A 12,442-nucleotide genomic window follows, 5' to 3' on the forward strand; every position below is an offset into this window, starting at 1 on the left:
CTCCCACATTCCAAATACACATGGTTAGTGAGTTGCAGGCATCACACTGTGTTGGACACTTTTAGCGATGCATTTAATTGTACATTTCAAAGATAGCACTTTGAAAGGAAGAATAAATCCCTGCAGGGGAGCCTGTGATCCCTGTCTCAGAGGCCGGCGTCAGAAAATCTTTCAAGAGGGAGCATTGTCAAGGTGCCAGGCCTTGATGGTGCATCTGGTAGGGTGCTGAAAGCCTAAGCCATCAAGCGGGCAGGAATGTTCCAGGACATCTTCAATCTCTCACTGCTGCAGCCAGATGTTCCCACCTGCTTCAAAAGGGCAACAATCATACCACTGCCTAAGAAAAGCCCGGAGATCTGTCTCAACAACTATAGCACAGTGGTATTCGATCTAGTGTGAACTGGTTTGACAGGTCAGTCATTGCTAGACTCCGACCCAAGAAAGGACCTAGACGCTGCAATCTGTCTATCACTGCAATAGGCCCTTTCCAATCCAGCCCAGCACTTAAATTGTCCAGACCTTGGCTCTTGGACCTGGACCCTGCCCCAATGACACACTCCCGCCACCTCAATTTGGCTCGTAGAAAATACTTCCAATTCAACTCGGCACTTAAACTGATGAAACCTCTGGTCTTTCCTCACTCTCCGGTCCAGGCCCTGCTACCTCGACTCTGCATTGCCTCCGTTCCTCCAAATGGAAATGCCTCTTAAGTTTGTTCCAGGAATAGCCAAACATTGGCTCATTACCCAAACCCCACTGCCTTGAATCAACCTGTACCCAGTACACAGCAGATATCCTGCACCTGTGAGACTTCAGTTCCCACTCCAAAACCACCAGGTCAAACAGGCAGTTCAAAAGCTCAACTCCAACAGGGAAGTTACAGTCTATTGTTTCCAGTGATCGTTCAGCAGGAAAAGTGAGATTAATGAAGCATTTAGTTGTTTTCTTTGTTTTATTTGCCACCAGCAAGTAGTCTCAGTTTCAACAAGCCATCTTAAACCGCACATACTACCTCACTATCAGGTGTCCTGCCGAAAGGTCTCAGCCCAAAAAGTTGACTGTACTCTTTTCCTAGAAGCTGCCTGGCCTGCCGAGTCCCTCCAGCATTTTGTGTGTCACACTACCCCATCGCATTGTTTTTCTCTTTTTGCACGACATATTTTATTTATATACATTCTCATTGTAATCTATAGATTTAAAAATTGTGATGTAATTAAAATGTACTCTTGCCACAAAACAACAAACTTCACGTCATATGAAACCCGATTCTGATTTTTTGATGTACGTGACAAATAAAGCTAATTTTCAAATCGAGTAATAGAAGACGACAGCACAAGCAGCCCGTTTGGCCCAGCTGGTCCATGCTGAATCATTTTTCTGCCCAGTCCCATGGACCTGCATCTGGACCATCGCCCTCCATACACCTCCCATCCAAACTTCTCTTAAATGTTGGAGTTGAACCCACATCCACCACTTCCGCTGGCAGCTCACTCCACACCCTCACTACACTCTAACTGAAGCAGTTTCCCCTCATGTTCCATTTAAATGTTCCACCATTCAGAGTAAAATTTACTATCAGTGTACATACATGTCACCGCATATAACCGAGATTCTTTCCCCTGCCGGCATACTCAGCAAATCTGTAGAACAGTAACTGTAAAGTGGATCATTGAAAGAGCAAGAATATAGAAGAATCAAACTGTGCAAATGCAAATATAAATAAATAGCAATAAACAATGAGAGCATGAAATAACAAGAGTCCTTAAAGTGAGACCATTGGTTGTGGGAACATCTCAATGAATGCAGTTATCCCTTTTTGTTCAAGAGTCTGATGGTTGAGGGGAGTAACTGCTCTTGAACTTGGTGGCGTGAGTCCTGAGGCCCCTGTACCTTCTAGCTGATGGCAGCAGCGAGAAGAGAGCATGACCTGGGTGATGGGGGTCCCTGATGTAGGTGTGCTCTGTGGTGGTTGGGAGGGCTTTACCTGTGATGTACTGGGCCGAATCCACTACTTTCTCTCGGATTTCCTGCTCAAAAGTTTGGTGTTCCCATGCCAGGCCATAATGCAGCCAGTCAATGTACTCTCCACTACACATCAAAAGACCTTTCATCCATATACCATGACCTCTATTTGTACTGTCACCCAACCTCAGCGGACAAAGCCTGTTTGCATTTACCCTATCTATTTTTAGCCCTCAATCTTTAAATAACAATTCTGTTCATCCTTGAACACTATGTGCCTCTCTTAATGTCCATTGATTTAAGCCTCTACTGGTTTGGAGCCACTATATGAACAATACATCTTCAGCAGTTCCTCTCTTGACCTTCGAAACATTTACTGGAGCTGGAATGCTCCATAAGTGCTTTAAGAGAAAGGCCCAAGAAAATTAACACTTTCAGCTTTTGGGTTTAATTTTTGATTTGCCGGTGTAACTCAGGAACATCAACACTAGTCACAGCACCCCACGATCAGCACACCATCCACATCCTTTCCCTCACTCTAGCACAATACTATTTGTACTGACTATAGGATATACGCAGTAACTCACCAAGACTCTTCAGACGGCACCCTCCCGGCCCAACGCCCCCGCCACCTGGAAAGACAAGGGCAGCAAAAGCATGGCAACACCAACCCTTGGGAAGACCCACTTGGAAACATATTTCTGTTCCTTCCCAGTCATTGGGTCAAAATCCCAGAACTCCCTCTGTAACAGCATTGTGGGTGCAACCCACACCTCAAGGACTGCGGCACTGCCTTCTGAAGAGGCAGCGAGGGAGGAGCAGTTTGGTGCTGGCTCAGCCTGCTAAACTCTCATCCCTTGAATAAACAAGATCCTTTTGTCAACCACCGACAAAACATATGCCCTACATTGGTCAGGTAGATTACCCCAAATGCGTAACATACCAAAACAATTTACATTGTCATGCATAACGATCACCACTCTTTACGTGCACCCTGGCAACCAACATTTAATCTTTGGTATTCTCTATCATTGCCTCTTTGAAGTGATAACTTCACTCACCTCAACTCTGAACTGATTCCACAACCTATGGACTCACTTCCAAGGACTCTACAACTCAGTCTCAGTATGATTTGTTTAGTTTATGATTGCAGTTTGTGTGCAGGGGTAGCATTACTGGTCAGGGATACCATTACAGCTACAGAAAGGGTGGGTAATGTAACAGGATCCTCTTTTGAGTCAGTGTGGTTGGAAGTCAGGAATAGGAAAGCAGCAGTTACTCTACTGGGAGTATTCTATAGGCCCCCTGGTAGCAGCAGAGATACCAAGCAGACTGGGTGGCAGATTTTGCAAAGGTGCAAAAATAACAGGGTTGTTATCATGGGTGACTTTAACTTCCCTAATATTGATTGGCACCTGATTAGTTCCCAGGGTTTAGACAGGGCAGAGTTTGTTAAGTGTGTCCAGGACGGATTCCTGTCACAGTATGTGGACAGGCTGACCAGTGGGAATACCATACTAGATCTAGTACTAGGTAATGAACTGGGTCAGGTCACAGATCTCTCAGTGGGTGAGCATCTGGGGGACAGTGACCACTGCTCCCTGGCCTTTACCATTATCATGGAGAAATTTTTAATTGGGGAAGGGCAAATTATGAGGCTATAAGGCTAGAACTTGCAGGTGTGAATTGGGATGATGTTTTTGCAGGGAAATGTACTATGGACATGTGGTTGATGTTTAGGGATCTCTTGCAGGATGTTAGGGATAAATTTGTCCCAGTGAGGAAGATAAAGAATGATAGAGTGAAGGAGCCATGGGTGACAAGTGAGGTGGAAAATCTAGTCAGGTGGAAGAAGGCAGCATACATGAGGTTTCGGAAGCAAGGATCAGATGGGTCTATTGAGGAATATAGGGCAGCAAGAAAGGAGCTTAAGAAGGTGCTGAGAAGAGCAAGAAGGGGGCATGAGAAGGCCTTGGTGAGCAGGGTAAAGGAAAAATTCAATTATGTGAAGAACAAAAGGATGACAGGACTGAAGGTAGGACCGACTAGAGATAAAGGTAGGAAGATGTGCCTGGAGGCTGTGGAAGTGAGCGAGGTCCTCAATGAATACTTCTCTTCAGTATTCACCAATGAGAGGGAACTTGATGACAGTGAGGACAATATGAGTGAGGTTGATGTTCTGGAGCATGTTGATATTAAGGGAGAGGAAGTGTTGGAGTTGTTAAAATATATTAGGACAGATGAGTCCCAGGGACCTGACGGAATATTCCCCAGGCTGCTCCACGAGGCGAGGGAAGAGATTGCTGAGCCTTTGGCTAGGATCTTTATGTCCTCATTGTCCACGGGAATGGTACTGGAGGACTGGAGGGAGGCGAATGTTGTCCTCTTGTTCAAAAAAGGTAGTAGGGATGGTCTGGGTAATTATAGACCAATGAGCCTTACGTCTGTGGTGGGAAAGCTGTTGGAAAAGATTCTTAGAGATAGGATCTGTGGGCATTTAGAGAATCATGGTCTGATCAGGGACAGTCAGCATGGCTTTGTGAAGGGCAGATCATGTCTAACAAGCCTGATAGATTTCTTTGAGGAGGTGACCAGGCATATAGATGAGGGTAGTACAGTGGATGCGATCTACATGGATTTTAGTAAGGCATTTGTCAAGGTTCCACACGGTAGGCTTATTCAGGAAGTCAGAAGGCACGGGATCCAGGGAAGTTTGGCCAGGTAGATTCAGAATTGAATTCGTGGTGGAGGGAGTATATTCGGATTGGAGGGTTGTGACTAGTGGTGTCCCACAAGGATCGGTTCTGGGACCTCTACTTTTTGTGATTTTTATTAACGACCTGGATGTGGGGGTAGAAGGGTGGGTTGGCAAGTTTGCAGACGACACAAAGGTTGGTGGTGTTGTAGATAGTGTAGAGGATTGTTGAAGATTGCAGAGAGAGATTGATAGGATGTAGAAGTGGGCTGAGAAGTGGCAGATAGAGTTCAACCCGGAGAAGTGTGAGGTGGTACACTTTGGAAGGACAAACTCCAAGGCAGAGTACAAAGTAAATGGCAGGATACTTGGTAGTGTGGAGGAGCAGAGGGATTTGGGGGTACATGTCCACAGATCCCTTAAAGTTGTCTCACAGGTGGATAGAGTAGTTAAGAAAGCTTATGGGGTGTTCGCTTTCATAAGTCGAGGGATAGAGTTTAGGAGTCGCGAGATAATTATGCAGCTCTACAAAACTCTGGTTCGGCCACACTTGGAGTAGTGTGTCCAGTTCTGGTCGTCTCACTATAGGAAGGATGTGGAAGCATTGGAAAGGGTACAGAGGAGATTTACCAGGATGCAGCCTGGTTTAGAGAGTATGCATTATGATCAGAGATTAAGGGAGCTAGGACTTTACTCTTTGGAGAGGAGGAGGATGAGAGGAGACATGATAGAGGTGTACAAGATAATAAGAGGAATAGATAAGAGTGCCAGCGCCTCTTCCCCAGGGCACCACTGCTCAATACAAGAGGACATGGCTTTAAGGTAAGGGGTGGGAAGTTCAAGGGGGATATTAGAGGAAGGTTTTTTTACTCAGAGAGTGGTTGGTGTGTGGAATGCACTGCCTGAGTCAGTGGTGGAGGCAGATACACTAGTGAAGTTTAAGAGACTACTAGACAAGGTATATGGAGGAATTTATGTGGGGGGGTTATATGGGAGGCAGGGTTTGAGGGTCAGCACAACACTGTGGGCCGAAGGGCCTGTACTGTGCTGTACTATTCCATGTTCTATGTTCTTTTGCAAATTGGTTGTTTGTCAGTGGTGCATGTGTGTAGTTTTTTGTCAACTAAGAATGCCTGTGAGGTAATTAATCTGAAGGTAGTGTATTTATTTTTACTTGTTTAGATATGGTATGGAACAGCCTTCTGGCCTGACAAGCATAACAGGCCAATAACCCACTGAGTTACCACTAGTCTCATCACAGGACAATTGACAATGACCAATTAACCTACCAACTTGTAAGTCTTTGGACTGAGAAGGGAAACCAGAGCACCTGGTGGAAACCCACATGATCATGGGAAAGCGTACAAACTCTGACACACCAAGCTGTTATAGCGTTGCCCATGATAACGTGTGTACTGATAATAAATATACTTTGAATTTTGAAAAGACTGGCAGATTTCTGGCTGTTAAAGAAATCAATGGATTTGGGAACTGTGCAGGAAAATGGTGCCGAAGGCAGAAAATTAAAACAACCTTGGTGAATGCTGGCAAACAAGAGAAAATCTGAAGATGTTGGAAACCTCAGCCTGAAACGTTGATTGTACTCTCTTCCATACATGCTGCCTGGCCTGCTGAATTCCTCCAGCATTTCACTGGTAAATGTTGGTGCTGCCACCTCACAGCTTGGGGTGAGGGGCGGGGGATGTAGAGGGTTGGTTCATGTTTGATACTGTGGAGGAAGAAATCATGGTGTGGTATTACTTTTTGTTTGGATCAATACATCAAGGCGTCAACCAGGGAACAGATTTGTAGATAGACTGGCCATTTTGTCACAGGGAGCAGATTAAGCACGAATGATAATAACATGGGCTCCACAGCAAGGGGGCAAATGCCCAACTATTGCTTAAAAAAAGCATTACCTCCAAAGGAGACAAATTATATTGGCAAAGCAAAGACAAGCACTGAACAGTTTAAACACTGATTACGAGGGCAGAACTCGGCAATGGAGAACACACTGATTACGAGGGCAGAACTCGGCAATGGAGAACGCACTGATTACGAGGGCAGAACTTGGCAATGGAGAACACACTGATTACGAGGGCAGAATTTGACAATAGAGAACACACTGATTATGAGGGCAGAACTCGGCAATGGAGAACACACTGATTACGAGGGCAGAATTTGACAATAGAGAACACACTGATTACGAGGGCAGAACTCGCCAATGGAGAACACACTGATTACGAGGGCAGAACTTGGCAATGGAGAACACACTGATTACGAGGGCAGAACTCGGCAACAGAGAACACACTGATTACGAGGGCAGAACTCGACAATAGAGAACACACTGATTACGAGGGCAGAATTCGGCAATAGAGAACACACTGATTACGAGGGCAGAACTCGGCAATGGAGAACACACTGATTATGAGGGCAGAACTCGACAATAGAGAACACACTGATTACGAGGGCAGAACTCGCCAATGGAGAACACACTGATTACGAGGGCAGAACTCGGCAATAGGGAACACACTGATTACGAGGGCAGAACTCGGCAATAGAGAACACACTGATTACGAGGGCAGAACTCGGCAATAGAGAACACACTGATTAGGAGGGCAGAACTCGACAATAGAGAACACACTGATTACGAGGGCAGAACTCGGCAATACAGAACACACTGATTACGAGGGCAGAACTCGGCAATAGAGAACACACTGATTACGAGGGCAGAACTCGCCAATGGAGAACACACTGATTATGAGGGCAGAACTCGACAATAGAGAACACACTGATTACGAGGGCAGAACTCAGCAATAGAGAACACACTGATTACGAGGACAGAACTCGCCAATGGAGAACACACTGATTACGAGGGCAGAACTCGGCAATAGGGAACACACTGATTACGAGGGCAGAACTCGGCAATAGAGAACACACTGATTAGGAGGGCAGAACTCGACAATAGAGAACACACTGATTACGAGGGCAGAACTCGGCAATACAGAACACACTGATTACGAGGGCAGAACTCGGCAATACAGAACACACTGATTAGGAGGGCAGAATTCAGCAATGGAGAACACACTGATTACGAGGGCAGAACTCAGCAATAGAGAACACACTGATTACGAGGGCAGAATTCGGCAATAGAGAACACACTGATTACGAGGGCAGAACTCGGCAATGGAGAACACACTGATTATGAGGGCAGAACTCGACAATAGAGAACACACTGATTACGAGGGCAGAACTCGCCAATGGAGAACACACTGATTACGAGGGCAGAACTCGGCAATAGGGAACACACTGATTACGAGGGCAGAACTCGGCAATAGAGAACACACTGATTAGGAGGGCAGAACTCGACAATAGAGAACACACTGATTACGAGGGCAGAACTCGGCAATACAGAACACACTGATTACGAGGGCAGAACTCGGCAATAGAGAACACACTGATTACGAGGGCAGAACTCGCCAATGGAGAACACACTGATTATGAGGGCAGAACTCGACAATAGAGAACACACTGATTACGAGGGCAGAACTCAGCAATAGAGAACACACTGATTACGAGGACAGAACTCGACAATAGAGAACACACTGATTACGAGGGCAGAACTCGGCAATAGGGAACACACTGATTACGAGGGCAGAACTCAGCAATAGAGAACACACTGATTACGAGGACAGAACTCGCCAATGGAGAACACACTGATTACGAGGGCAGAACTCGGCAATAGGGAACACACTGATTAGGAGGGCAGAACTCGACAATAGAGAACACACTGATTACGAGGGCAGAACTCGGCAATGGAGAACACACTGATTACGAGGGCAGAACTCGCCAATGGAGAACACACTGATTACGAGGGCAGAACTCGGCAATAGAGAACACACTGATTACGAGGGCAGAACTCGACAATAGAGAACACACTGATTACGAGGGCAGAACTCGGCAATAGAGAACACACTGATTACGAGGGCAGAACTCGACAATAGAGAACACACTGATTACGAGGGCAGAACTCGGCAATGGAGAACACACTGATTACGAGGGCAGAACTCGGCAATAGGGAACACACTGATTAGGAGGGCAGAACTCGACAATAGAGAACACACTGATTACGAGGGCAGAACTCGGCAATAGAGAACACACTGATTACGAGGGCAGAACTCGCCAATGGAGAACACACTGATTACGAGGGCAGAACTCGGCAATAGGGAACACACTGATTACGAGGGCAGAACTCGACAATAGAGAACACACTGATTACGAGGGCAGAACTCGGCAATACAGAACACACTGATTACGAGGGCAGAACTCGGCAATACAGAACACACTGATTACGAGGGCAGAACTCGGCAATGGAGAACACACTGATTACGAGGGCAGAACTCGCCAATGGAGAACACACTGATTACGAGGGCAGAACTCGGCAATAGAGAACACACTGATTAGGAGGGCAGAACTCGACAATAGAGAACACACTGATTACGAGGGCAGAACTCGGCAATACAGAACACACTGATTACGAGGGCAGAACTTGGCAATAGAGAACACACTGATTAGGAGGGCAGAACTCGACAATAGAGAACACACTGATTACGAGGGCAGAACTCGGCAATGGAGAACACACTGATTAGGAGGGCAGAACTCGGCAATGGAGAACACACTGATTAGGAGGGCAGAATTCAGCAATGGAGAACACACTGATTACGAGGGCAGAACTCGGCAATAGAGAACACACTGATTACGAGGGCAGAAGCAGAGGATGAGTGCAAGAAAAATATAGAGGTCAAAATAGTGGACTTCTATAAATATACAAAAATGAAAAAAATTGTGGCTATGTATCAGAAACGGGAATACAGAACACAGAAATGGGAAGTACAGTAGCCTTGCATCTGTACTATCTGCATTGCATTGTGTGTTTGCAGTGTGCGGCGGGGTGAGAGGTGATAAAAGCAAAGGGAATAAGTTACATGTTCACGCTTTGTTCAGGGCAGTTTGCAGCTGGGAGCCGACAGATGTTGTAACTTTTGTTGACTGCTTAGTTATGCCCAATAACACTTAAGTTTCACCACTTCAAGACTGCACGTTTGCTAATTGCTAAAGGGTCAAATATTTATCTTTGATTTTTGGAGCCGAGAGTGTGTCATACAAGTATAACATACCTGGAGGAATCATCAGCAATTGTTTTTTCAGGATTGGCTGCTACAGAAAGTAACTACAATACTTTGCCTCTGTCTTCATTTGCAAATGGATCCTCAACTTCCTAATCGGAAGACCACAATCTGTGCAGATTGGTGATAACATATCCTCCTCACTGACGATCAACACTGGTGCACCTCAGGGGTGTGTGCTTAGCCCACTGCTCTACTCTCTCTATACCCATGACTGTGCGGCTAGGCATAGCTCAAATACCATCTATAAATTTACTGATGGTACAACCATTGTTGGTAGAATCTCAGGTGGTGACGAGAGGGAGTACAGGAGTGGGATATACCAACTAGTGGAGTGGTGTCACAGCAACAACCTGGCACTCAATGTCAGTAAGACGAAAGAGCTGATTGTGGACTTCAGGAAGGGTAAGACGAAGGAACACATACCAATCCTCATAGAGGGATCAGAAGTGGAGAGAGTGAACAGTTTCAAGTTCCTGGGTGTCAAGATCTCTGAGTATCTAACCTGGTCCCAACATATCGATGCAGTTATAAAGAAGGCAAGACAACGGCTATACTTCATTAGGAGTTTGAAGAAATTTGGTATGTCAACAAATACACTCAAAAACATCTGTAGACATACTGTGGAGAGCATTCTGACAGGCTGCATCACTGTCTGGTTATGGGGGTGGGGGGGCGGGGTAGGCTACTACACAGGACCAAAGGTAGCTGCAGAGGGTTGTAAATCTAGTCAGTTCCGCCTTGGCTACTAGCCTACAAAGTACCCAGTACATCTTTAGGGAGCAGTGTCTCAGAAAGGCAGCATCTATTATTAAAGACCTTCAGCACCCAGGACATGCCCTTTTCTCACTGTTATCATCAGGTAGGAGGTACAGAAACCTGAAGGCACACACTCAGTGATTCAGGAACAGCTTCTTCCTCTCTGCCATCTGATTCCTAAATGGACATTGAACCCATGAACACTATCTCACTGTGTGTGTGTGTGTGTGTGTGTGTGTGTGTGTGTATACGTGTGTGTGTATATATATATCTTGCATGATTTCTAATATATTCAATATATATTTACTGTAATTGATTCACGTATTATTTTTCCTCTATATTATGTATCGCATTGAACTGCTGCTGCTAAGTTAACAAATTTCACGATACACGCCGGTGATTACAAACCTGCCCCTGATTCATTAAAAGACAATTCATGGTGTGGTCTGACATTGTTTTTCGGATCAATACATTGGTATTATAGGTTAATCAGCTGGTGTAAATTGCCCTGCGATTCGGCGAGGGTTAAATGAGCTGGGCAGTGTCGGAGGGGGCATTTCGGCTCTCTGTCTATAAACACAACGCAGCGTCCCAACCCCACTTTCTCTGTAACTGCTACACTTCACTCTGCATTACTTGCTCGACCGGACAGCACCGTGCACAATAACCAGTGGACAAGACAAGTACGCCCAGACACTCTTGACCTCACAATCCACCTCTTCATTACCCCTGCCCCTGCACAGTAACGTTACTCTGCTCTCTACCTCCCCGCACCGGCGGCCTGATCGGTGTGGACCGCGTACGAGACGCGCTCGGCACCGTCTCCCGCGACCAGGGATAACAAGGAACCCATCCCGACCGCCAGCCCGCCCCCGGTTACCGGTGAAGTCCGCGGCGGGCGGGCTGCTCCTGGGCTGCCGCAGGGGCTCTTGCTGCTGGATACCGCTCTTGACGTGGACGCCGTTGCCCTGCAGGAGGGCGGGGGCCGCGGACCCGGTCCCCGAGGCTGGAGTGAGTCTGAGGGCAGCAGGCCCGCTCCCCGCCCCGCCGCCTCCGCCTCCGCCGCCGCCGCCGCCGCACAGCCCATTCTCCTGCGCGCCGTCGCCGTGCCCCTGGGCCCGGGAGCCTCGGCCGCGGCCCGCTCCCGGCGCCCGGTCGAAGGCGGGCGGTCTGCCGCTCTCCATCGTCCGTTACCGACTACCCCCTACTTCCGCCGGAAACCGAGCGAGACCCGCACCCCGCCTCCCCGCATCCGCTTCAAAACAAAACAGCCGGAAGTCACCACAAGAGGCGAACTCCCCCCTCTCAAAGCCAGCCTGGTCCTCCCAGGCTGCCTGCCCCCTGCCGGTTCTGGCCGTGTACTGCAGCGGCTGGTCGGAGGTCGGAGGCCGGAGGCTGCAAGGGGTGGGGAATCACGAACTGAAGAAACTCTGCCGATGCTGGAAATCCGAGCAACACACACAAAATGCTGGAGCAACTCAGCAGGCCGGGCAGCAGATATGGAGAACAGTACAGTCGTCGGTTCGGGCTCAGGCCCTTCGGCAGGACTTTGTAAAACCCAAAACGTTGACTGAACTTTTCTCCATAGATGCTGCCTGGCCTGCTGAGTTCTTCCAGCATTTTGTGGTGTGTGGGCAAGCTCGAGTAACACAACAGCCTAATAATACTACAACAATACAACAACAGCACAACAGAACTACAGCATTACAGAGTAACAACAACATAACAACAGCCTAACAATGGACCAACAACAGCATAACAGCAACACAGCAGAAGAACAGCGTAACAAAAATACAACGGCAGAACAACATTCTGTGTGTAGCAACCATCTCACTTCCTT

At 47.2% G+C, this 12,442-nt stretch overlaps 1 protein-coding gene across 2 annotated transcripts in view; it reads right to left on the bottom strand.

Moving 5' to 3' along the window:
* paip1 (poly(A) binding protein interacting protein 1) overlaps positions 1 to 11,857 on the bottom strand; it is a 76,621-nt gene extending 64,764 nt beyond the window's left edge. The window contains exon 1 of one of the 2 annotated variants that reach the window (XM_063049601.1): positions 11,483 to 11,856. In XM_063049601.1, coding sequence (XP_062905671.1) covers positions 11,483 to 11,786 — 304 coding nt within the window. In that variant the 5' untranslated portion in view covers positions 11,787 to 11,856. Of the gene's footprint in view, positions 1 to 11,482 lie in introns of both variants that reach the window. The other variant, XM_063049602.1, reaches the window with a different exon arrangement.
* Positions 11,858 to 12,442: the final 585 nt, after the last annotated feature.

The sequence above is a fragment of the Mobula hypostoma genome, chromosome 5 (genome assembly GCF_963921235.1).
Source record: "Mobula hypostoma chromosome 5, sMobHyp1.1, whole genome shotgun sequence".
Classification (NCBI taxonomy): Eukaryota; Metazoa; Chordata; class Chondrichthyes; order Myliobatiformes; family Myliobatidae; genus Mobula; species Mobula hypostoma.